The sequence below is a fragment of the Passer domesticus genome, chromosome 20 (assembly GCF_036417665.1).
Source record: "Passer domesticus isolate bPasDom1 chromosome 20, bPasDom1.hap1, whole genome shotgun sequence".
Lineage (NCBI taxonomy): Eukaryota > Metazoa > Chordata > Aves > Passeriformes > Passeridae > Passer > Passer domesticus.
Window position 1 is genome coordinate 4,921,342 of NC_087493.1, and position 25,980 is coordinate 4,947,321.

The window sequence follows — 25,980 nt, forward strand, 5'->3', positions numbered from 1 at the left end:
GCCATATGGATATTCCAGTTCCCGCACACCGTGGCTTTGGGCAGCTCATGTGATGTTCTTGTGCTTCAGTAAGTCCAGCTGGAGTTCCTGGCTGAAAATTAATTGCTGTCTGCTCAAAGATGTCTTGGCTAAATAATTTCTAGGAAGGAGATGGGATGTGCCTCAACCCTGCTGTGCAGTTTGATGGCTTATAGAAAATTCTTCCTCGTGCATTATATTTCCTATACGGGAGTTGTGTATAACACGCTGTAAGGAAAAAAACAGCCATAAAGCTTCTTCAACGAGTATGTCCTGGTATAGGCATTTCTATTAATAAAAGACATAATCTGCTTTGGAGCTGAGCAAAGATGAATGACTTAATCTTTCCTGAACATAAAAGAAATGCTAATTTATCTAGTTTTTTTCAGGGTTTGTAGTGGAAATGGAGCTAGATGTTGGAGTAAGCAAAACAGATATCACTGTTACTATGGCACCTAAGAAAGTGTATGCTGTCTACTGTGGGAAATTATGTGGCACTGAAACTGAAGGAAATTAGCATAAAAGAAAAATTTTACATTTCTGTGTGTAGGTGGAACTTCTTTAATAAGTTGAAATCTTGCAGTAATTTTTGGGATGTTTTGCATAAAGTAGTTATGACTTTTTGTTTTGAGAAATACTGGGGTGCTTATTCAGCTCTCCCCACTTCCCCACACTGTCGTCATGCAGGTGTTTGCAAAGTTGCCATTTGCCTTTCTGCTCCCCTTCACTTTCTGTTGACATTGATGAATACTGAGTATGCTGAATTCAAGGTTCTGATGTGCAGATAAAAACAATGATCAAAGAATGTTGCATGGCGGGTTAAGAGAAGGAAAACTTCTCCTTGAATGAGTATTCTGCCTACCTTCAACCCCATTTATCATCTCTATTTCTGTAGTCAGATGTTGGAGAAGAGAAGCAATACCACCCCCATGATCAGAGTCAGCACTTAGAGGCTTGTTACAGCAGGACTGGCTGGTTTGTTTTGTGTTTCTTTTACAGCACACAAATTAATTGAATTTAATCCACATGTATGACTCCTGTGTTGTAGCTGGGCAGTTACACAACATGTTAAATGATCTCAAACTGTGATGGTGCATGAAAGCAAACTCCATTGTGGTCTTCCACTGAGTCCTTGATTGTGGTGATTCCAGTGTCAGTGCTGTCTGTGAGCAGACGGGCTGTTTGCTCTGCCTAGGCTCTGGGTGATTGAAGTGTCTGAGCTTGCTTTGCTGCTCAGCCCTCCTGCCCTGTGGCTCTTTGGGCATCCTGTGTCTGCAGATCCCACCGTGGCTCCTGGGTGGGTGAGCACCCTGTGCCACACAGACAAAGTGCCGGAGTCAGAAAAAACACAAGACTTAAGATCTCATCCTCATCTCCTGCTCTGTTGGTTTGGTGCTACCTTGTTTAGGGCATTTATTGCCTTGTTCTGTTTGTGCACTAAGTGAAATAACTTTGGCAGAAAGTTGGATAATAATTTAAAGTTTTTAGGTACATGCTGTACTTGGTTTTCCAGCAGCTTAAAAGCCTGTTAACAGTGTCTTCTTCTCTAGGGATGGATGAATGAAATTTATAATTATGATCCAGAAACATACCATGCTACGTTGACTCACTCTGTCTATGTGCGACTTGAAGGCAGCACCCTACGACTTTCAAAACCCAATAAAAATATTTCTAGGAGAGCTGTGTACAATGAGCCAAAGCCTGAAGTCACATATGTCAGTCAAAAAATTTATGAACTAACAGACAGCAAGGTGAGTGTCTTACTTATATATGATTTTAACAAAAAATACTTCGCAAATTCTTTTTGACTCTGGTTTTTTTTCACTCCTCTATTTTCACGTTCTGTCATTATTTAAACAAAACTGTTGTCGTGACTAACTTGCAAAAGATTGTGCTGGGGAGGAAGATTGAGCAGGATTTGGAAGAAAGTACATATTTACACAGTAAGGGAAAGGCATTTTTTCCTCTGGCAGTAGAGAGCAGAGTTAACTCATGGGAGCTCTGAGACTCGTTCCCGATGCATGAGATGACTGTTCTGAAGGTTACACCAAAATGCCTCATCTTTGGTGGTTGTCTCTACCCCAAGGCAGCTGAGACAACATTTCTGTTTCACTCGAAGAGGGAATGTACATCACATGTGAATGTGAAGGAGAGTGAGAGGTGTCGGGAACGTGACCTGCTCCAGGTACCCCCAGTCTGGGGAAGGAAATGGGGATTTTTGCAGTTGGAAGAGTGCATCAACAATAATGCTAGGACAGTTTTCCTACATGTTGTTTGCCTCCCTCAAATATGTCAAGAGTTGCCACGTGAAGTTGATTCCATTGGTATTGTTTTAAACAATGCATCAATACCTAATTATGAAGGGAATGGATTTTTTTAATGTGCTGCATCAGTCGAGGGCTGTGGCAGTACAGATGTAGGAGGCAACAACCACACTTCACTTGACTGGAAGAGAGAGGGAGAGAGGGACCAAGGCAACAGTGAGGAAAATCTCCCTCCCTTGCTGTGAGTCTGTATGGGAAAGGAGTGTGCTGTCAGCTCTGCCTTCCATTAAAGGAAGAAGTGAAAAGATTAAAAAAAATGAGATTCCTGCCTTTTGCAGATTTGTTTTCCCATCATGAAGACAAGCAGAGCTATCATGTGAGAGCACTTGACTGATGGTGGTTCCCTGTGGTATCTTAGAAAAATTTCCAGTGCTTCCCCCCACCTAGCCCAAATTGATTACGGAAGGGCCAAGTGCCCTGACTGCAATAAACAAAGGATGCCTACTCTTCAAGGGACTTGCCCACAGTTTTTGGGGAACACTGCTGAGTACAGACCCCCCACATAAGAATTTTTAACTCTTTTTTTAAAACCACTCCTCTAATCACTTGCACTGTCTTTATTTGATATAAATATACTGAGTTTAGAATGTAATTATCTGCAAATCAGTCTTATAGCTTGACTTTTATGTATTTGATGTGTCTGTCACCAATTTCCAACACTCAATTTCATAAGGTGGGCATGAAAAGTTGTGTTCAAAACTCACTTTGGACTCTGATTATTTTATCTTATTATCTATTTATCTCTCTGTGGTCCCAGAAATAAAGTTCTTGGATTTTCTATTTTTTCTGTAAGTCCATAAGAATAAGATCATCTAAATGAAAACAGAGTTTCTAATGCACATGATATAATCTGCTTAAATGGCCTTTGTTTTAATTCCAAGGCTTGGCTCACCAAAGACTTAGTGATGGCAGTGGGTTAGACATCCAGAAATTTTGAGTCAAACTGGCAGATCCAGTGTGGGATCTTTATCTCTTGCATTCCTGTGTTCTTTACTTGAGTATAGAAACACAGAGGATACAAGTGAAAAATAAATTCATTTAACCCTTTCATATATCCTTCAGATTTCCCTGGTTCCCAAGAGCCTGGCACGGAAACGCATTTGGAATAAGAAATACCCAATTTGCATTGAACTCGCCAAGCAGGATGACTTCATGGCCAAGGCCCAGCCTGAGAAGGAGACTGCAGAGGAGAAACCTGCTGAAAAGGGGGACTCGAACAATGAGGAATCCAAGAAGCCTCAGGATGGAGCCAAGTCCACTTGCCAAAAGGATCAAGTGCTTTACCTCTTTGGAAGGACGGGCAGGGAGAAGGAGGAGTGGTTCAGGAGGTTCCTTCTCGCATCAAAGCTCAAGTCTGAAGTAAAGAAGCAACCCAGTGGGAGCAAGCCAGGTACTCAGATTTTGTATTCTTGTAGAAGTCTGTTAAAAGAAACAAACCCCAGTTATGTTTTGGTGGTGCCACAGTGATCTTTACAAGCAAAAAAAAAAATACCAAAGATACTCTTCTCCTTACCTTGGCCTCTCGTTGCCACCTTACCCCCACCTTTTCCCTCTTGGCTCTATGCTTTCAAATATGACTGGTTTTAGACTCTTTTATTTAATACACTGTTTGTCAGTGACTGTAATAACTCCTGTCATATTTGTAAGGAGGAATTGTTCAGTCTCTTCTTTTTCTGTATTTTGGAACTGGTGTCAACACTTGCAGTATTAGGCAGGCTCAGTTCTTTCATTACTTATTCTTCCTCCTCCATCCTTCCTTCCACTCTAGTTTCCTGTAAACGATAGGGCTTTCTCATGGGTTAGTGTCACAAGAAAATACATTTCTCTGTCTAAATAAAGGGTCCTGCCCAATATATATATATATATATATATATATATATATCTGAACCAATAAACATTAGTCTATAGTATTGATCAGTTGTTTGGAATATTAATTTAAACCTGTCCTCTGATGTGATTTCAAACTGAATGACTCATGCTTTTCTGCCTTTATTCTCTGAGAAGCTTCTTAAAAATTAGTTAACATTGTTTCTGACACATAAGTTCTTGAAATGCAAATACAAAATTAAAATTCCAATAGTTACATGCTTTTCACAGTCCTTCTAATTGTAACAGCCTATAATTAGATTAGTAAAAAAACTCCAAACTTTAGCCATAGGTGCATTTCAATCACCTGACTTTTATTTTAGGCGTTATCCAGCAGGGCTGTTGGGAATTCTGCCATGTGTTATACATATGTGAGTGTCCATATTTAAATATGCTATTGATCAGCTGACTCCTCCCGTCCCACACCCTGCTGAGTGCTGACTCATAGCAAATACTGGCTAATTTGGGTTTAGGACCACCTAAACACACAGCAGTAGAATTTGCTTTTAGCCTTTAAAATAAGAAAGCACCATGCTGGTCTTTTTTTCAGGAGAAATATCTGTGGAATAAACACGTTCCTTTGAAGTCTGATGATACACTGTTGGTATTTGGCTGTCAGATTTGCTCTCTGTTGAACAGGTATTATTCCTTTGAATGCAGGGGTGCTGCCAGCACACAGCAGAGCTGATAGTCAGTCTGGAGTGCTCACACACAGCCGGAGCAGCAGCAAGGGAAGCGCAGAAGAAATCACATCCCAGCCAAAGCACAAGGACCTGGCTGGCAACGTGAGGCAGAAAATGCTTCTGGACTACAATATTTATATGGCAAAGTGTGTTCCACAAGAAAAGAAAAGCCCTTCAGGTAGTCCAGTCCTCAGTGCAGACAGCAGCCCTACAGCTGTGAAAAAGGTAATGCTTGTGCTCCAAAGGAAAAGTGAACAGCTTCTGTAGCTCTTACTAATCCTTTGATCTCCTGGACTGCATTTCAGTCACTCTCAGTAAACAGAACCTTAATACTAAATACAACACTCATAATAAACACATCTTTAATGTTAAGCATGACCACTTTTTATTTAAAATAGTGGCAATTCATATCATGCATCTTTGTTTCCAGACTTTCATACAACACCCAGAAAAGGGAATAGGAGGCCATGGTGTAGTGTATGAATAAACACATCTTGTGTTCCCCCAGGAAAACATATTCTAGCCCCCAGCCACTCCTGAAGCTGTGATGGATTTGCTGCTGAATCTGGCACGTGTCAGAAGCCATTCTATAAATAGCTGAGCAGTGCTGGCAGGGAACCTGCGTCACAGCAGAGGCTCCTCACCCTGGCACAGCCTGGCTGCAGCCCTTGCAAGCAGTAGCTGCCAAGAGATGATGTTCAGAACTGCAGCATCTACCTGCCTGTCTTAGAAAGCGCTGCCTGTCTGCTGGCTTCAGGAGTTCTGCCTGGAATAATGTAGGGTGGTGAATTCTTCTGTCATTGCAGGCACTTAGTATGTTGTGTTTCCTTCATGGAAACTTCCTGTTTTTTCATGGTAATGTGTGTACACACCCAAAATTATTTCAGCTGCATTGGATTTTGTGTGTGTAGTCAGTGAAGCAGCATCTGAATATATAATATTTCCAGGTGTTTCAAGATGGTTCTCAAGGAAATCAAGACAGAATTCTCTTGGACTGTGAACAAAAATGCAGCAGAGGGGACAATATAGTTTCCTGAATCCCATATTCAAACACAGGAAGGAGTGTGATTCCCTATGCTGTGTTTATCATCTATTTGTGGTGTTTCTGAACTGGATTTAAGGATGTAGGGTTGGGTCTTGCTTTCCAATTTTTTGGTAAAACAAAGGAAGAGTAGAGTGCCTGTTCTTCCTGGCAAGGGAGGAAGAGAGAGTATCCCTTACTGCAAACACAGTTTATAAGTCTGCCCACTCTGGGTTTATCTGCTTTTTCTGCCAGAGGTTAAATTACATAGAACTTTCTCATTTCATTGCCAGAGGTCAATCTGTATCTGTGTGGTCTCATTCCCTCTGCTGCATGTCAGGATGATGACAGGCTCGTGGCAGCCCAGCTGATGCATTTGTAGAGCTGCTCCCTGTGCTGAGCATTTGGTGTTCTGAGTTGACCCAGGCTCTTAACACTGAGCTTCCCATATAAATCAGGTCTTTTCTTTCCTTATTTTATGGAATTTATAGAGCTGAATAACCAGCTTTATGTTTTCAGTTGTCAGATGCCAGTGTGGAAGCTGAAGAAGAGGAACAGGAGGCCTGGGTGAACGCTCTGCTTGGAAGAATATTTTGGGATTTTTTAGGAGAGAAGTATTGGTCTGATCTAGTGTCGAAGAAGATCCAAATGAAGCTTAGCAAAATAAAGGTACCTGATCTGGATACTTGCATTATACACTCTTTTGAAGGAAGTGAAACACAGTCTCTGAGTTTTAAAAGAGCACAAGAAAGACTTACTTTATACTTACATGTAAAAGACAATTAATGTGCTACAGAATGGCTGTTCAGTTTCTGATGCATGTGAACTTTGCTGCTTCTGTTTAAAATGAACTACAGCTGGATTAGCTATTTGTATCTGTCAAATTTTTATGTAAAAATTAAAGTATTATTGTATTTACATTAGAGATGGATAGAACTGCATATAAATGAGGAAATCTTCTTTGGGAAACAGTAGATTGCTTTTAAGGTGGAGGACATCAGGGAACCACAACTGTAGTGTGTTCCTGTTAACTTCAGACATAAACTACTTGCAGGAGGTCAGTGGGAGAAGTAGTTATGGAAAAAGCTCTGTGGGGTGACAGGACACAGCTTCCATCAGCTGCACCATCTCAAGGGTGAAGGGATGTGAGTGACTTCTCAGTCTTCCCCTTGCCTTCTGTAACCCTTCTGAGCAGCAGCAGTTCACCACAGCCTTCAGCTCCTGGTGTCTGGGCAGGAGTTTGCCTGTTCCTAAAGGCAAAGGAAGTTGCTGTCTTGCTTACAAAAGCTCAGAAATTTAGCTGCCAGCCCCAGCTGTGAGATAGTGCTGCCTTTGCTTTGGGAAATCACCAGTAGCCTAAATCTGCCCTGTCTGCTTCCACAATTGTGACAGCAGGGTACCCAGACATCTCACTGGTAACTTTTTAAGTGGAAAGACTGGCAGTGGGGACTTGGGTGTATTTTTTGATGTGTTAAAGCAGTGTCTATTCACAGGAGATATGTTTTCAGTCAATTAGAAGAGTAAGATACCTGAATCGTGATTCCTGTGCCTCTGTTTTACTAAAACTATGATACAGATTTAAAAGGTAATGTTCTGTGAAAGAATTTGCCCAAGATAAAAGAAGCTGAGACATTGATAAAACATCAGTGATAAAATATATGATTGAAGTTAAAATCCAAAGAAGTATTTGATTTTTATTCACAGTGAAATAGGATTTACACTTCATTCTTGAGCTTTTTACATACTTTGACTAAAAAGCATGCTGATGATTTAAGGTCAGCATCTAAACTTCAGCATAATTTAAAAGACAAGTTCAGATGCCCAGTCTCTCCCTAAAAAGTTTTGAAATTGGCAGCTGTGAAATTCTAGAATAGTAAGAATTTAGTGTAATTATATTTGTGTTCTTTCACTGGTGACACTTCAGCTCAGTCCATTCCTTAAGTTTAATGAGCTTTCTTCTCTCAGGAAACTGATCTTTAGTTTCATAACACATATTTGATTTTTTTATATTCTGTCCTTTTAGCTGCCCTACTTCATGAATGAGCTGACTCTGACTGAGCTTGACATGGGGATAGCAGTGCCCAAGATCCTTCAAGCCTTCAAACCTTCTATTGATCACAGAGGTAAAATGCAAAAATAGCAGGTGCTGGTATTGCCTTTGTATCTGTGGAGAATGTTGATCTGTTCACCTTCTGCATGTTTTAGGTACATGTAGTAAGAGCTTATTCTGAGATACTCAGGGGTCTCTGTCTCAGGCTTGGTGTAAATGTAATTCTGTATATATGGAATTGTGATCATGTCTTTCCATAGGAAATAATTACTGGACTAAAATTTGCATGCAGCAGAGATGCAGACACTTATCTGATACTGTCAGGGACTGCAGAGGGCAATGCACATCTCCTTGGGACAGATCTGATTCTGTGCCATGGGAGAAAACAGGTTTGTCTCTCCAAGAGAAGCTGCCCTATTCTGAAAACAGGGATTCAGAAAATATAGTTGTAATCACTTGGAAAACAAGAATAGTGGGGTTTTTTTTTAAATACACTTCAAAATACAGGATCATTTTATGTTCTAAATATTAAATACAGCTTATTTTAAAGCTGGATGACTTTCATACTGCTGCTTGATGAATTGTGTTTGTTTTCTGTTCCTTCTGGCTAACATATGGTCACATATTTGAGGATGCTCATGTCACTTAAGTAGTCTTGCAAAAAAGAAAAACTTGGAATAATGCTTTTTTAGCTTCAAAAGCATTTATTCTATGTGTTGAGGACAGCTAGATGCCATCTAAGATGTAACCAGAGCAGTTTTTAATTTTAAATTGTATCAGAGTTTCTCCACTCAACGTGGAGAAATTTCTAATTGGTCTAAAGGGAAATATTTCCTTGCAAGACCTGGTGTGGTCACCTGACCTTTGCAAGAATACCAGATGCATGGGCTTTAGGAGAAATACTAATAATACTAAATACTAACTAATACTAAAATAGAAATACTAACTAATACTAAAACTTTGTGCCACTCAAATCACTGACCAAAAGCATGAGGATAGTAAGTGCTAACCTTTCCCTCATAAATCTGAGCAAAGCAGACTTTGGGAAAATATTAAAATCTTCTTGGACATACATTAATTAATGCTGCCTGTTGTATCCAAATGCTGTTGTTTGCCCTTATCTGCTTGAGACTTGCAACCCTTTGGGGAAAAGCCTTATCTATAAAACACTGGGTACATTGCTCTCAACTTTTCCACAGATTATTTTCCACTGAGCTGTATAAACAAAGCGTGTTTGAAAAGAGCAAACTGTTTGGTTGTCATGAGGACCAAAATCTGTATTTTTAAGAGAAATGAGAGTTGAATAGATGGAATAAGCTGGAGTGCAGTCAGTATTTGGGGAACTGAAGCATATTGATGCTGTGTGGGACAGCAGCTTCTCCACAGTACTTAGGGAGTCCTCCAGTGTTCTCAGTTAAGTGGTTGCACCATTGGTGGAAGTTTATCTGGAGTTACAGAACAAAGGGAAACTTTTAAAAATCTTTGTGTGTATGGCTTGTGGAGTGGTTTTATAGTTTCTTTTTAATCAGGGTTCTTGTCAGTGTGTTTTCCTTTGCTTTGATTGAAACATTTTTGGAATTCCTTTCTCTGTTCTCATAACTTCAGTTGTAACCATGGACTGTAGTTCTAAGTCATGAGATGGGATTTAGGATCCACTGAACACTTAGCTTCAATTAATTGCTGAAGCAGCAATGAGATCAATTAGTTCCTTTAGTTTCTTGTTCAGTTAAACTGTGACAAGCAAACATTTATGGTAGGAATTCTAATCCTTTTAACTTCTTCCATACTGTTGAATGTGAACATGTGAACATACATGTGAGCTCTTAGGGTTTTAAGAGCTTGTAGTGAGTAGTTACTGGAATAACTTGTTCTCTTATTATACTTAAAAGGACATAAACAAGGGGATGATAATTGGAAATGCTTGTTTCCATAAGAATAAATGTATTTCTTGGTAAGTTGGTCTATGGGTAAATGACTTGGTTTATTGGGAAATGTGGGGGAAAAAACTCTCTAGTTTCAGAGGAGTATCCAGAATGAATGCTTCTAAGTTTTTGGGGTTTTTTAGTAAGTGTTTAAAGCCTTTTGTGAGGCTTTAAAATGCAGTTACTAATTGTGAAGTGCTTTGTTTCATCAATACTTCTTTTTCCCAGTGCTTGATTCCAAAGAAAATAAATTTTTTTGTTATATGCCTTCTCTAATTAGCTAAATTTGTTAACAGACAATGTTAGAAAAAAGGTCTTGTTTCTGTTAATACAGTCCTGCTTGGGTGACAGCATATGCTGTGGTTTTACTGTAATTCTGTCAAGGCTAGGGAACCAGAAAATTTAATAAATTGTACCATCTGCCCAATTCTTCACTCCCTCTCCCTCCCTTTTTCCCTCTGGAAAAAGTATAAGAATATTTTCTGGTCAGAAGGAATTTTCCCTCTCAGTAATGGCATCCTTTGCTTAATTTGATCTACTGTTAAAATTATATTGATGATTGAGTTCTGCTGAACTCATTGATTATCCAAAAAATCTATTAAGCTGTTTTCATGGGTTTTATGATCTTACTGATACTTTCCTACTGTAAAGAGAAAAAAATCCTTATAAGATTGTGTTTGAGTTCTTGTATTTGGTTTTTAGAACAGGGTTAGAAAAAATGTGGTGGAAAAGAGTTATTTGGGTTAGTAAAGCACCAACTTGCCTTCATCTTGCTTCCAGCATGTAACCTCACAGGGTGCCAGTGACCAGGTCTTTGGGAGCTGCCTCTGTTTCTGTTACCAAATCTGGGTGGGATTATGATAAGGATATGTTTTTGCAGAAAATGAAACAATAGTTCTTTAACTGATAAAGTGTGACTTTTCTAGAACAATAAAACACAAAGGGTAATTACCATTTGTCCTGGTTTCAGTTTTATTCACCATTAATTGCTTCCAAATAAGTAAATAAAAGTGGACTGGGTCAGTGGTTGAATTGCCAGGTATTGGTGAGGGAATGTTTTGTGCAGCTGCAATATCTGGAAGAGGAAGAAGTATAATCTGTGTTTATTGGCATCTGTTTTCTAACCTCTGGATGACAAATCCTACTGCTTTGGTGCAGGGTGTCACTTAAAAGGCTTGAGCTAATCTTAAGGTATTCCCAAGACAATTCTTTTGGAGATTGCAAAAAGCAAATAGTTTGCACAGACAATAGGATTTAACTTAATATTGTACATCTAGAATTGTGTCAGTAACGACCCTGTTTACACTGAATCATAAAGCAATGCCTGTAGCTCAGTTACTGAGGGAACCTTGTCACAGATCTGGCAGAACAAGGGGCAGCAGGTTGTGGTGTGAGAGAAGCAAATGTTGCTCTGGGATTTGAAGTTGTGCTTCACTTGGACAGCGTCAGCGATGCGGAGGAGTGTCCCCATCACTGCTTGGCTTGGAGCAATGCTGGAAATAGTTCTGAAGTGAATCCCTGATGGTATTCTATTTCCTGTATCTCATTTCACATCTCTTAAGCAGTTTAGAGGTGTGTAAATCAGAGTATTTTTTTTAGGCCATTAGCTATACTCACCACTCTGTTTCAGTGTGGCTTGGATTTATATCTGGCTTTGTTCCATGAGCTTAATGTGATCAGAAAACTTGCTTTGTGATTGCTCTTCAAGTGACATCTTTTCTGTTGTTTATTTCAGGACTTTGGGTTGATCTGGAAATGTCCTACAATGGATCTTTTCTAATGACCCTGGAGACCAAGATGAATTTGACCAAACTTGGTAAAGAGCCACTTGGGGAGGCGTTTAAGGTTGGCGAGATCGGCAGGGAAGGGTAAGGGCTGGCAATGGTGCTGTCACTGTGAAAAGCTGGGGTTTCTCTTGTGTGTTTGCAGCTCTGGCTCTGCAGATTGAAAGGGGTTTTGGGGATGTTTCATGCAAGTGGGTGTGGAAGGTGGCTTTTCTGTGCTACTTTATTGTTTGGTCACACTATTGATAATAATTTTAATAAAAGGCTTCTGTGGTACAATTATTTTATATATATATTTCACTTGGGTTTTAAAATGCCCTGTGACTAAAATTTAGTTTTGTGAGATAAAACTCAAATACTGGAGATACACACATGCAGAAATAGACAGGTGTAACAGGCTACTGCAGCATGGTACCATGGAGTAGCAAACAATGTGGAAGGTAAACAGGCTCTAATTGTTATATAAAGACCTTTTCAAAAGCTTTATTGCATCATGGGAGTAATCACATCCCTGCTTTAGTCTCTATTTTTCCTCATTGCCTCCTTCTGTTTGCCTGCTATACCTAAGTGAAATTCCTTATGTAGATGAGCTAATTAGCAGACACCATACAGTAACTTACCTCCTTCGTATTTGTGCTTTCCCTCTCCTTTTGGCCGTGTTTGAATGTCATCCATTGTCCATTTGTATTAACCTAGTGAGGGGCACCTATCAAATATCCATCCCTGGATGGATCCACTCCCAGCTCTGAGGTCCATTTTTATTTTTGTGCTGTATGCTCTTTGTACCTAAATCTGCAGGCTCTGAACAGTAGGTGGTCTCTGATTTAATGTACAACCACTGCCTACAAATCAAGAAAATAGTCTCTAAATCTGGCCATTTGTTTAGCTATGAACAAAATGGTATGGTCTTTCACAATTAAGATACTAGATGCTTTGTATTCTTATGTCACAGCTCTGACCATTTATTCTGAGATAGCTTGAAGTAATACTTACAGCAGCACTATATTTCAGTGCAGTCATGACAAGAAAATAAATGTGAAAAAAAAACCCTAATGGCTGAATGATCTCATACACTGGTAGAAATTCAGAGGATTTTAAATCGACCTAGATTCTCATTGTCACTGCTTGAAATAAATATTTCTGAATTTACATCACTATAACTGGTAGATGTGAATTTTTCAAAGTCTGTTTAATCCTGCCTACCCAAAAAAATGGGGGATAGAAGAGGAAATGTCTGTACAAATCAAATTCTTGCTTTTCTTCTCCACCCCTTCAGGATTTTCTTTGTGTATTTTCATATCTGTTCAGTGCAGGAACAGCCTCAGAAATAATTAGTGAACACTCTGATTCATATTTAAAAATCAGGTTGCTGCTGGCTGAGCTATAGGCCCCCAGCAAGGCAGATTTAAGTGCCTGTAGCCAAGCAACCAGTTACTTGAAGGTATCAACATTAACTGCATTGCTCCCTGCACAGGGCTGGGATGTTTCAAAGCTCAGGGCCAGGTGGCAGCTTTACATAAACAACAGTCTAATGTATTCTGGTTTGGATGAGGGTTTTTTGGTTTCTTGGTTGTTTGTTTTTTTTTTCCTTAAAATGGATATTAAATAAATTAAGGACTGGTAAGTATAGAACAGTTTGATCCTCATCTCTGCCTTCCAATGTGTTAGTTAATTTTAATTCTACTAGCTTTTTAAATTATCAGTTGACATTTGCTGTGACAAATCAAATTACTCTGCATGTGTTTGCATCCATGGTCATGTTGTCACTAAGTGATGTGTGTTGGTTGCTGAGCTCATTTCTGGCCCTTAGGAGCTCAGAACAAACCATCTCTTGAGATGCAGTAACCACAAAGTGGTGTGAGGAAGGCACCTACTCATGCAGAGAGAGGAGAGGGGGAGCAGCTCTGGGGTTTGTGTGTCTGTGGCTGTTGTCAGTGTAAAGCAAGACAAGTGGGTCACTGTTGCACTTGCTGTTTGAAATAGAAGTGAAGAGTGCAGAGACAGTCTGGTAATGCTGTCTTGCATGTCCTCTCAGGAAAATGCTGCTCTCAGAAAGAATAGGAAACTATTTAATTGCCAATTTTATAAAAGTAATACATTACAGATGCTGCTAAACAGGAGTTGAGGCAAAAGCAGGCAGGTTAACCCAAAGTTACTGCAGCTTCTTAACCCATCAGTCCTTTTGGCTTTGTTGAACCACATAAAAACAAACTGACAAATGGCAATTCATAACATATTGTGCAATCTTTACAGGAACAATACAGTAGCTCCAAAGTGATTTTTTTCTGCCAATGTTTGTGTCATATAAATGGTCCATTGTACACAGCGCTCCCCTGAAATCTCACTCAAGCTTATTTATTGTTGCTTTGTTTAATGCAAGGAAATCCTGTGGTCTGAGCCACTTGGTGCTTGTGAGGCATTTCAGAGGACCCCTTCAACCAGGAAATAAAACACCTTGTAAGAAGGTGACACCTTTGAAAGACCTGAGAATGCCCTGAGCACGGTTTGGGTTGGATGCTAAAGTGCACAGGAAAGAGAAGTGAGGTCACACCCTGGTGGAAAAGGTGCAGTTTGAATCTGACCTGAAAACGTGAATTTCTGTGAGGAGCAGCTCCAGCATTGCTATTGGGGCCAGGGACAGGCACCACCCTCCACCCCCACGTCCTCGGGGAGCTGGCTCAGTTTGGTTTGCTCCTTCATTCCTCTGCAGGTACAACACAGGATAGGAAGAGGTTTGCAATCCTGATTCCACAGCCTGGGTAGGAAACACTTCAGTGTGGACAGGTCCTGGGATTACTGCCCCAGTGGGGAAGGAGTCTTGTGCACTGTGAGCTGCACCTGAACTGTCCCTCCACATTAGGACTTCATACAGCAACCCCCAGTTTGTCCTGTGTGCAGAATAACAGGCAGTGGCCTCAGTCCATGCCCTGTCTGAGGTTATTAATGCTTCAAATACATTTCCAAGAACACACACACACAAAGAAAGAAGACACAGCTATAAAGTGTATTCTGAACATGCTGTAAAGTATTATATTCGTGGGTATAATCCCTAGGGCTAGAGCCATATGTTTTTGAAGCCTGTGTTGTGTAACTGTTTCAAGCTCTTGCATTCAGTAAAGATCTGTTAATTCTGAAGTGTATCCACTGTATCCTTCTCTTATTTAAATCCGTTTAAAAGATTTGAAATTTTTCTTGTGACTGTGTACATAAAATCTTCTACAGTTCAAGTCTAGGAATTAGTCACTACTGTGTGGTATTTTGTACCCAAAGGGCAACACTTGTTTATTACTTCACTTTTTCCCCCACAACATTCAAACGAAATGGTTTGTCCAATCCTAATTCTGTTCAACTCATGAAAAACAACAACAGAGATGCTTCCAAATATATTTTGAATAATCTCCACATGTGATTTGAGTATGTAGAATAGCCACCCCCGTGCCAGCCTCTTTTTATGAAGGATTATGTTCCACTGGGGAAAACAGATTTCTGTTTTGAAAGCTGGTTCTGCCAGACTGGCTTCAGAGTGGTTTTAGTTTTTTTCTTTTAGATAGCATTTATAAAAGAGGGGAGGGGACAGTTCAGGAACCTGTAATGCCAGCCAGAGCTGCAGAGGATGAGTAGCTATTTAAGGATATTGCATTTGACCTGGAAATTGCATTGTTTCAGTTTCAGGCCAAGGGCGTATTGTCTTGCAGACAGCGATGAGGAATCCTCCAGCGCTGGCTCTTCGGAGGAGGATGATGCTCCTGAGCTGGCAGGAGAGAAGCAGGTGACCCCAGGAGCAGAAGGGTGAGCTGTTTTAATCCTTCCATCCCCCCACACCTGACAGCTGGTGCCAGTCCTGTGCTGCTCTTTGTCCCCAGCATGGCAGAGGCTGCCCAAGCCATGAAGCAGCCCCCGTCTCCCATTTCCAGGGCAGCAGAGGAGCCCTGCTCACCCCAGCCCTGCAGGGACCCAGCTGCCCTGGGTGCCTCCCATCCCTCCTCTGCTGGGTACTGGGAGGCCAGAGAAGCCCTGGGGACCTTCCCCAGCATGTCCTACCTGGTAGCAGAGCCAGGAACAGGATTTTGTGTGAAAACCTGAAACCCTCTCTATGCAGTATTACTCCTATGCTTATCCTGCTGATCCCTGATTTCCAGCATTCCATTTTATTTTCTTTAAGAAAACAACTGTTACTCAAGCCTGTTTTTCTTGCTCAGTTTTGTTTTGTTTTGTTTTTTTCTCCTTGAGGACTTTGTGTGCCTGGGCTGTGCAATACTGCCCTCTGATGCTGTACATGGATTTCAGAGAAAATTTCCCAACATCAGTGATGCCACATCATTCCTTGTTTTGGCTGTGGCTCTTGATTTTTTGCTTTCTGCATCTGATTGCAATTATGCCATGCAGTGAGAAAGCTGAATGTCTGAGCCCAGAATGTCTGAGACAATCACAATGTTTTCTATGTCTGAACATATCTAAGTGATTTTTGCAGTGAATATATCAGCAGACTCATGACTTATTCAAAATGTTCCAGAGAAAATTGTGTGAAGAGTTGTTTGAATTACTGCAATTGATGCATTTCATATTTTCTTGAAATTCATTGAGCATATAAAGAACTCTTTACCAAGAGGACAAAGAGGGAGAATGAAGAATCTTAATGTAAAATACTAAAAAAAATTTCTTACACCTATTAAAAATCTGCATTACTACCACTATAGAATCTGGTGGGAGAATAACTTCTTTCTCTGGGTAAAGATACAGCTAGTATAAAATCCCAAAGACAAAATTTATTTTCTCTTTTTATATCAGCTGAACAGTTTTTTGTCTTATGTTGTGCTAAGGACAAAACTGTAAAAAGTTTGTGTAAGAAAAAAATTATTATTTCCCTGAATAGGAAAATGTCATTTCCTTAGGAAGGTTATCTGTGCTACATAACACCAAGAGCCACAATTAGACATGATATAGTGTGTGGAAAATACCAAATGTGCTATTTTTGGAGTGTGTATTTCCAACATGAGATAGGGGTAAGAAAAAACATATTCAGCCCTTAAAGCATCTGTTTCTAAAGCCAGGAATGCTGTCTGGCACAATTGCCAGGAAAAGCCCACTTTCTGCAGACACAGTTAACCATTTTTGGAATATCATGCCACCCACTGCCAAAACTGTTTTCCTCTTCTTTTTCAGCATCCTTATACTTGTAAATGCTACAGTACCTTAAAATTAAAACCTTTTTGTTCAGCACACAGTTAAATAATCAGATACAGTGGCTGGGCCTTCTGTGCTGATGATTTGTGCACATCTTGGTGCATCAGTGTCTTGACAGGTTTTTTGAATGGTTTAGGGAAGTTGTCACTTCTCATGCCAGCTTGCTGGCATTAATGATTTAAGTGTATTTGCAGTTTTAAAAAAGGTTGTTTCCAGTGCCATCTGGGAAGGAGTGTTCAGACTGAAGAGTTTCTGCCAGACACTTGTAGTGACAGAGTACAGCTGCTGGGTGCAGCCCTAGGATGTACTGCTTGGCCACGTATCTGTTCAGAATTTTTTTATCAAAAATTTTATTGATTTAATAGAAAATCCATGTCTGTCTTAGCAAATAGGTTTAAGAAAATTATCTTGATGTCCTTTTTCTATTCTCTGTCTAAAGGTATGTTGGAGGACATCGGACAAGTAAAATCATGAGAATTGTGGATAAAATTACGAAGTCAAAATACTTTCAGAAAGCAACAGAGACTGAGTTTATTAAGAAAAAAATTGAAGAGGTCTCCAATACTCCATTGCTGCTAACAGTTGAAGTACAGGAGTGCAGAGGAACACTAGTGATTAACATTCCACCTCCACCCACTGACAGAATATGGTAAGAGGAGCTCAGAGCAGAGCTGGGCAATGTTCAGGTGTGCTACACCACGGGCTGCAGCTGAGAGCTAAAGCCTGGCTCAGGTGGGTTCTGGGCAAGGAGCAGTACAAATTAGTTGTAACTGAGGTAGGAACTGTTACTAAGAGCTAATTGTTACAGTTTTAAGTACTTCCTTGCTTAGGGTGTCTGTAGTAAATGCTGCTCTGTGTTCTGCCCCAGGTACGGCTTCCGAAGGCCTCCCTACCTGGAGTTAAAAGCGCGGCCAAAACTTGGTGAGAGAGAAGTGACTCTGGTCCATGTAACAGACTGGATAGCAAGGAAACTGGAACAAGAGTTCCAGGTGTGTTCCCTTTACATTCTCCTTTCATTGATGATAGTTTTGGTCAATTAAAGGGGTGGGTGTTTAATTTTCACACGTCCTATATTTCATTTATAATTAGTCATGTCCTCCACTGCTCCCAGCCATGGGGATGGATGTTGAGAGCTTAGCTGAAACTGACTGCTGGGGTGGTCTCAAGACTCATGTGTAGACCTGTAGTGCCATTTTAATTGAATGAAATATGCAGAGATATTAATATTGCTGAGTTTCATTTACAACTGGAACACAACAAAATGGTTTCAGTTAATGGGCGCTGCACTGACTTAAACGATGCTGAGCTTGAGAACCTTTTCTCTGTAAATGTGTTGCATTTTTGAAACTAAAATTGGAGAACTAAGGTTTCAAGTGACATATGTAATGTAACTTCATTTCATTGCATCTTTTTCCCAGAAAATCTTTGTCATGCCAAACATGGATGATGTCTATATTCCTTTAATGCACTCAGCCATGGATCCCCGCTCCTCCACATGCCCTCCTCAAGATCTGAGCACTGAGGCCTCTGATCAACCATGACATGTGAAGACTCTTGCAGTTTACAGTATTATAAAAGTTACTCTCATGGTTTTATAAACTGTGCTGTAGTTCTCGTCCTTAACTTGTGCCACTCCCCCCTCCCAAGGACTGCCTTTCCCCGTTCCTGTGTGCTCACTTGCCTGGTTATTGTTCCCGTGTACTTCAGCTACATGAAGTTCCATTCCATTAAGCTGTTGATTTATTTTTGTACTGGCTGCCATCAGGATTTTAACTGGGAGGCTGAGGTGACCTGTTCTTTGTGGGGAGGGAGGAGGAACTCAAATGTAACAGATCAAGGAGCTTGTTGATGCACCTTTTGTTCAGCTTGTTTTCATGCTATGTTAATGTGCATTAAAGCATTGAAAAGTTGTTTGGCAGCAAAGGAACTGCATGCCAAATGGAAAAAATCCTAAATAAGGAATGAATTTATAAAACTGGAAGAATATTTTTCTTTCTCAGGCAGTTGGAGGTGTAGAATGAACTATTTTATGTTCTTTCACTTCTGCAGTCAATAGCTTGTGTCAAGCAATCGAAATATGAAATGCTTTCAGGATAAAAGAATGTAAATTGGATGTATAGGTGATATTGTGATTCAATGTGCTGTATACACATTACTTTTTTCATACAGAACTTGTGCTTTTTTTGGGAAGCAATTAGCCATAAAACACACAACTATCAGTGAAGGTGGGACTGTCAGATTTTTGATTAAAAATTGGTAAAGCCATGAGACCAAACCATAGCAAGCCGCCTTACAGTGAGGTACAATCACCTTGGTTCCTGATTAATTCTGAATGTTTATAGAGACAAGAGCACACACACCAAGTGTCAGCACTGCACATCTCCAGGAGCAGTGACCTAACTGTGCAGAGCCTCTTGCTGTGATGGAACACCCAGTTCTGACAGGAGTTTGTGGCTGTGAGTGTTTTCCTTTGCACTGTGTTTACACCCAAGGCACGGGCTGGGATCCTCAGTTACAGCACCTGCTGCTGGTGGGAGCAGCTGTGGCTGACAGATTCTGACCCCCCTGCACTGGTTTCTTGGACTTTGTGGCATAGGAACTCAAACATTGCAGTTGATTGAGCTGATCATGATTAAATGCTCTTTCTGCTAATTAGTGGCCAAACATGAAGGGGAAGGGGGAGCTGCCTTTAATTTGTCAGGTGTAATGAATCAAGGCTAAATGTATGCAGTAAATTCAAGGTTTGAACACTACATATCCACTCCTTAACACTTAATATTTTTCTGATACTCAGTGTTGCCAACTGTTCATGGATGTCAGAAAATGTTTTAGTTTACAACAAAGGTGAGTTTTGGCTCTCCTTTTATAACATGATTTTCTTTTTTTTTTTCCAAGTAATTTTTAAAGAAATTTTTTTGTATGTTGTGTTGTCACATTTGATGTAAATCAAAATTTCCATGTATAACTTGATGATTTACCATCTCTAAATGAAGCTATTCTATTGAAGGTTTTTTAAACAGCACCTTGCCTGAAACAAAAGCATTTAATATATTTAAAATTAATTCTATATTTGAACACCTATTTTGGTTACCTTTAATTGAAATATTAGTAGTTATATTTGTTACCTGAACTCCTCCTTGACCATTCCAGGCTGTGTATATTCTGGGGTTTGCTGATTTTGTAGGCATTATTTGCCTTTCATGAAGTCTGCATGTCTTGTACGCAGGTCTTTTATATGAGTTAATTTATATGTGCAATAACTTAAGTCAAAGGACTAGATGCACTAATGCGTAAACAGATTTAGACTTATTACACAAGATTGTCATACTGCACTTCATAAACTGTGGGTAACTACAATCTGCTTGCTTTGTTTTATTAAATAAATTTATCCCATGTCAAACAACTCAGTAAATTTCCTTTCTACAGCATTCAGCCACTATATAGTGCAAATTGTTTTAAAAACCTTATTAGAAAGGCAGCTTCTAGTAACAGTGTGCCCTGTGCTTTGCAGACTTATACTGGTTGTGGCATGACAGTTTCAGAGTTAACCAGTGCTGAGCTCTGGGAGGAAAACCTAAATTTAATTTTACTGTCATGAATCACCACACCAGCTAGTATTCCTATGAGGAATATGCTTAAGATGATGTTTGCATACCTGGTAAAACTGTGGCAGGATTACGAGCAGTTACAGAACAGAGCTGACACATCCATGTCTGCCACCCTGAAGAGCCTCTGGGCGCTCAGTGATCCCTTAAGTCTGCCTAGACTCTGCCCTATTCCTGCATGTCTAGTCCTGTGTGGTTACACATCTTTTGTACTGACAGAAAATACTGTTCCTCCCCGCATTGACACGTATAAAAAGAGTACCCCCTTAAGGAGCTGCAGCGTAGTCACAGCAGTCTTTTCAGGTGTTTTGCACCATACCCATAATGACCCCCATCCTGGAGGCATTTCTCCTGCCTCCAAGCTGATTCACGCAGCTGCTCTAATCCTGCAACAGCTAGGCAGGAATCCCAGGACTCTTGCTCCTTTTTACAACTTAACCCTGAACTATCTAAGGAAACCTACAGCGGTCGCTTCGGCAGTGTGGGGTCACACGGCCCGGCCCTGCTCCGGGAACGGGCTGCCCTCGCAGGAGGGCGGGCAGCACACCGGCAGGCCCCGCTCCCCGCCGTGCCCCCGCCAGGCTGACACGCTCTCGAACGAATGTCACTTGTTTTTAAAAGCGCCGCCCGGGTCGTGCCGAGCGGGGCCAGTTATGAACAAGCGTTTCGCTGTAGCACCGCTGCTTGGCCGGCGGCGCCAGGCGGGCCCCGCCGGGTCAAAGGCAGTGCGGCCCGCGCAAAGAACCAGCCGGACACGCTCTGGGGGACACAAGCTTTATTTACCGCCGCTCCCGGCCGCCGGCCGCCGCACGGGCCCTGCAAAACACCGAGAGTAAAGGGGAGGTTATTGATGCGGCACACCCCGGCCGCCCCGCGGGGTGGATGCAGCCGGGGCGCTCAGCAGTAGTTTTGCTTCACGTATGTCAGCAGTCTAACACGTGTCAAGAGACATCACCGCGGCCCGGCCCCGCCGCCCGCCCGCTCCAAAGCCGCCGCACCGCTCACCTCGCTGGCCACGCCGAAAGAAGGACCCAGAATCCGCCGCGCTCCCTTTAATAGAGAGGCTAGCCCCGCCCTCCTCGTCTCGCCCAATAGAATTGTAACCCGGGGGCACGTGACTATCTGGGCGCTGCTGCGCGCGAGGGTGGGCGGGGCCGCGTGAGGGCAGTGGGCCGGGCGGGGCGGCGCAGGGAGGTCAGGCGCAGGGCCTGAGGGAGGGCGGTGGTTTCGCGTCGCCCCTCGCCCTGAGAGGCAGCTTTTCGCCTTTTCAGGAACAGTAGTACTCTTCTCTTTCTGGTTTGCTCTAGAGCTTTGTTGCTGTGAAGCAGTAGGGCTCAGTATTAAAAATATAAAAGCTGAGGCCCCGGTCAGATCTGCCCCGGCCGAGCGGGTGTTGAGGTGGCTCCTGAGGGGAGCAGCTGGGAGCTGAGCGTGCTCACCAACACTCGGCTCCCCTCCTACCTCAGCCGGTTTTATTTTTTTTTTAATCTCCTGTGAGGCCATGGGAGCCACTAGTGTGAAATAACTCCAGCTTGGATCTGGCACACTACAGCATTTATACAGCAGCTGATCAATTCCTCCTCTACTGTAGCAGGGTGCTGCTGCCAGGGCACACACAATGTGTTTAGGGGTTTGCTTGTTCTCACGTGGCACAAATTCATAAAAGTCAAGGCCCCATAAAGAAACATCAGAGAACAGGAATCAGTGTGTTTGTAGCTCCAGCATATTTTTATGTATTCAGACTTACAGGTCAGATCATCATTCGGACAAGGCTGTGAGGCAGTGTGGGATTGCTGGGCTGCCCTGTGCAGGAGTTGAACTGGATGATCCTTGGTCCCTTCCAGGGCAGGATATTCTGTGATTCTGGTAATTATTACGTCTGCTGCCCACCATCAAAGGCACGCTCACTGTGGGAGCTCGTGTGTGCATATGGCATGCCCAGAACTCCGTGTGCCCTGCAGCTCCATTAGTGATATCACCATAAAAAAAGCAAACAATATGTACAAGGACAAAGTGGCTTTGTTATATAAATAGGTGGCTGAACACTGGGCCTTTGCCAGGCACTCTAAATTTACTCTCTTCTGTTTAAAGCTTCTTCCATTTGGTTCAATACTTTTTGTGTTTATTTTTATCTGTTCGGAGAAGCCTGGACCTGTTTTTTTCGGTTCAAAGGGGCATGTTGGGTTTTTAAATGTTTTTTATTTAAGGCCTTGCAAGGCCCAGGATTAACTAAGTCTGTCAAAGGCAGGAGATGTGCTGAATGCATTTGGAATGATCTTTTCTGAAAGCACAAAATCAGTAGGAAAACAAGAATCACAGAGTCATCAAGGCTGGAAGAGACCTTTAACATCATGAAGTCCAATTGTCTACCCAGCACTGCCAATGTAGCCCCCAAACCATTAAATACCACTCAGTGCCAGGTCCAGATGCCTCAAACCCCTCCAGGTACGGCGACTCCACCACTTCCCTTGGGCAGCCCCTGCCAACGCCTGACCACCCGGTTACTCCGGGAGGCCACTGACTGGTGCTGCATGGATTTAGGTATTTTTTAACAAAAACAAAGCAGCACTACCCAGCTGCCACCGCACCCCGCGGTTCCCCATGGGGCTGCCAGCCGAGCTCCGTGTCGGCCGGGGCTCACACGAACGGGGAGGCTCCGGCGGCAGCGCGAAGCCCCGGGACACCTCTCAGGAAGTCCCTGAGCGCGGTGCCCGGGCCCGTGGGTGCCGTGCGAGCCCCGGCCGGGCGGTCCCCGAGCGCGGTGCCCGGGCCCGCGGGTGACGTGCGAGCCCCGGCCGGGCGGTCCCTGAGCGCGGTGCCCGGGCCCGCGGGTGACGTGCGAGCCCCGGCCGGGCGGTCCCTGAGCCCGCCCCGCCCGCCGCGGGGAGCGCCGGACGCGCCGCTCCGGAGGCAGCGCCGTGCGGGGGGAGCGGCCCCGCGGTGCAGCCATGGAGCCGCTCCGCCGCCTCCTGCTCAGCCTGGCCGCGCTGCTGCTGCTGCCGCCGAGGCTCGCGGTAAGCCCGGGCCCGCTGGGCCGGAGAAGGGCGGGGGCAGCCGGGGCACGGGGAGGGCCGCGGGAGGGGAGCTGGGGCGTCCCACCGCGGATAGCGAAGCTTGCCGGGGGTGCCCGCAGCCCGGCGGTGCCCGCAGAGCCAGCACAGCTCCTGTCCACTCCGTGTGCCCTGTGTGCGCGGGCGAGGGGCTGCAGCCCCACAGGCTGTCCCAGCCCCACAGCCGTGGACCTGCAGTGTGCCCCACCTGGCGTGTAACCTGGACGTGTATATCATAATCCTCGAAATATAAGAATACAGTTAATTTCTCACGAGGCAGTTGTAAAAAGTAGCACAGAGAAACTTTTGAAACAGTAGTACAAAGAAACTTTTGTGACTGAAACTATGTAGATGGGTCGGGAACCAGTGAGACATGCTAGAAGGGCTGCTGTATCCCTTAATAAGTAAGGGGGTTTGTTTCTTTTCTGGAAAAAAAACCCACACACTGTATTTGTATTGATAACCAAATACATGTGACTGCCTACATACCTTCTATACTGTCATGGCATTTTGATCATTCTGTTTCCAGAGCAAATGCAGCAATGTGCATTAAGGTACATGTGGTTGGTTGGGATCCAAACCCGCAGTTTTAAATTCAAAGGTGGAAGACAAAGTGCACGAGTCACTGCCCTACAAAACCTCTTAAGAAATAACCAGGTTGGTTATAAGGTATTGCAATAGGTGGAGCAATAAAAGTGCATGGAATAGGGAAACTGGTGCAAAGCAGATGGAATGCTGAGCAGATTATTTTTACAGAGGTAATAATTTTAAACAGTGTACTTTACAGTGGGTGCTGCCTGCTGTGTGTGTACTGAGATGGATAACTAACTTCAAAAATTCACTTCTGAAAGGTGTGCTTGTTAGTAGATTGTCCAGATCAGGAGACAATGAAAAGGCCATCTGGCATTCACTGCTTCCAATATGGTCAAGCGTAGCACAAGAAAGCTTTAGGTTGTGTTCTTTGATGGATTGTTCATTGTTACCTGAAAACGCTGCTGTAATATATGGGGTTCTAGTTCAGGTTAAGCAAAGCTGAGGGCTTTGTTTTTCACCTGAGATATAATAACTCCACTCCCCTTCTTCAGAAGTAAAGTAAACACATTAGCAGTTAAGCTGGCAACATACCTAGTCTTGTTACTTCATTAGGAAACTGGAAAAAATTAAACGCACACTGTCAACAAAAATTACTTTACAATCTTTATTGTAGAGTGCTAATGTGTTTGTCTTAGACTGGACTGTAAGACTGGACTGAGGTCTTTTCCATGGTGCTCACAGGTTTGGGTTTCAGATTTTGCAAGGAAAATACTGATTTGTAACTCACTGAGTTTTAAAAACAGCCCTGAATAAGAACATTAAGAAATATTTTTAAATACCTAAAATATTTTTGAAATCAACAGATTATTGCTAAATTTTATAAAATTTTACTTGCATAATCACAAAAGACTGGACTCATGACCTAGTAGAATTCAACCCATTTTTTTCTCTAGATTTCCCTCTTCCCTTGGCTTCCCTGCTCTGCCATCTCACCTCAGATCAGTGAGTTCTCCATTTCTGTTCCTTTTCCTGGCTCTTACCCTGGTCTTTTTGCTCTGTGAGCTGTAGATCCTCACCCTGACTTCCAAGTTGAAATCTATTCTGTTGCTTTTCAGAACTAGTTTTCATTCTTGTGAACTTAGTCCCAGTCATCTCACCTGTGAATAACCCATTTAACTGTGGAGGCTTATTTAAAACTATTCATGTCACTTGAATAATAAACTCCCATGAGAAGGACTGGCATACAATTTCAGTGTTGAGGTAACTTGAAAACATGAGGTTGCCTAAAGATTTTTCAGATTGTTTTTTCTGTAGATTTATTTTCAGAGTTGTGGTGGTGATCTGCTGTTCTCTAAATTCTTTGGCTGAAAAATGCACTCTTTGTTACCTAATATCCCATCTCTAATATTGTTATTTTTTTGGTTTGTATAAGTCCGTACAAGGTCTTCCTTTCTTCTTCCTTTCCTGACTGTTCTTACAGACAGGAAAATGCTGTTTCTTGCCGTTTGGGTGACACAGTTTACAGCTCTTGGAACTGGCCTCCACTGAATGGGAGCACATTAAGAAGGTGAAATCTCAGAGCAATGAGAAATGCAGTAGAGCCGTCAGTAAATTACAGTTGCCATCAATATTACACAGTAACGATTCACAGCTCTCTTTAGAGTGAAAAATCCCTTGTTTTTATGAGCCCTGGGATGTTCCAAACTGTGTTTGTTTATCTTTTAACGTGGAGTCGGTGCAACTGAAAAATACCAACCTCTCTGGGATTAAAGTGGCATTTGGAACATGGGTCTGTCCCCTCCTGCAGCCGTGGGACGGGTTTCAGTGCTGGGTTACACTGTGTAGGCAGCACCTGACATGGAAAAACCCCGGCCTCAGCCAGGTGTTGTTCCTTCTGGTGTGTTCTTTATCTCAGCATTAGGTGTTTGGCCAGGGAACT

The 25,980-nt window shown here is 42.4% G+C and overlaps 2 protein-coding genes and 2 non-coding genes across 6 annotated transcripts in view; 2 read left to right on the plus strand and 2 right to left on the minus strand.

Annotated features, from left to right (window-relative positions):
* Positions 1–18,451, plus strand: part of TEX2 (testis expressed 2) — a 43,227-nt gene extending 24,776 nt beyond the window's left edge. For 2 of the 3 annotated variants that reach the window (XM_064395149.1, XM_064395150.1), the window contains 10 exons: positions 1,569–1,769; positions 3,405–3,732; positions 4,869–5,116; positions 6,432–6,581; positions 7,936–8,035; positions 11,620–11,752; positions 15,335–15,457; positions 17,292–17,501; positions 17,721–17,841; positions 18,271–18,451. In XM_064395149.1, the coding sequence (XP_064251219.1) occupies positions 1,569–1,769; positions 3,405–3,732; positions 4,869–5,116; positions 6,432–6,581; positions 7,936–8,035; positions 11,620–11,752; positions 15,335–15,457; positions 17,292–17,501; positions 17,721–17,841; positions 18,271–18,393 (1,737 nt within the window). In that variant the 3' untranslated portion in view covers positions 18,394–18,451. The remainder of the gene's footprint in view (positions 1–1,568; positions 1,770–3,404; positions 3,733–4,868; positions 5,117–6,431; positions 6,582–7,935; positions 8,036–11,619; positions 11,753–15,334; positions 15,458–17,291; positions 17,502–17,720; positions 17,842–18,270) is intronic. The other variant, XR_010349555.1, reaches the window with a different exon arrangement.
* A 2,605-nt stretch (positions 18,452–21,056) lies between these two features.
* LOC135284476 (small nucleolar RNA SNORA76) lies at positions 21,057–21,186 on the minus strand. The gene has a single exon (XR_010349856.1). It is a non-coding gene; the product is annotated as a small nucleolar RNA SNORA76 (small nucleolar RNA).
* A 166-nt stretch (positions 21,187–21,352) lies between these two features.
* Positions 21,353–21,415, minus strand: LOC135284479 (small nucleolar RNA SNORD104). Its single transcript, XR_010349859.1, has one exon. It is a non-coding gene; the product is annotated as a small nucleolar RNA SNORD104 (small nucleolar RNA).
* A 1,926-nt stretch (positions 21,416–23,341) lies between these two features.
* ERN1 (endoplasmic reticulum to nucleus signaling 1) overlaps positions 23,342–25,980 on the plus strand; it is a 31,692-nt gene continuing 29,053 nt past the window's right edge. Inside the window, exon 1 of the mRNA XM_064395274.1 lies at positions 23,342–23,471. Within this exon, the coding sequence (XP_064251344.1) occupies positions 23,406–23,471 (66 nt within the window). The 5' untranslated portion in view covers positions 23,342–23,405. The remainder of the gene's footprint in view (positions 23,472–25,980) is intronic.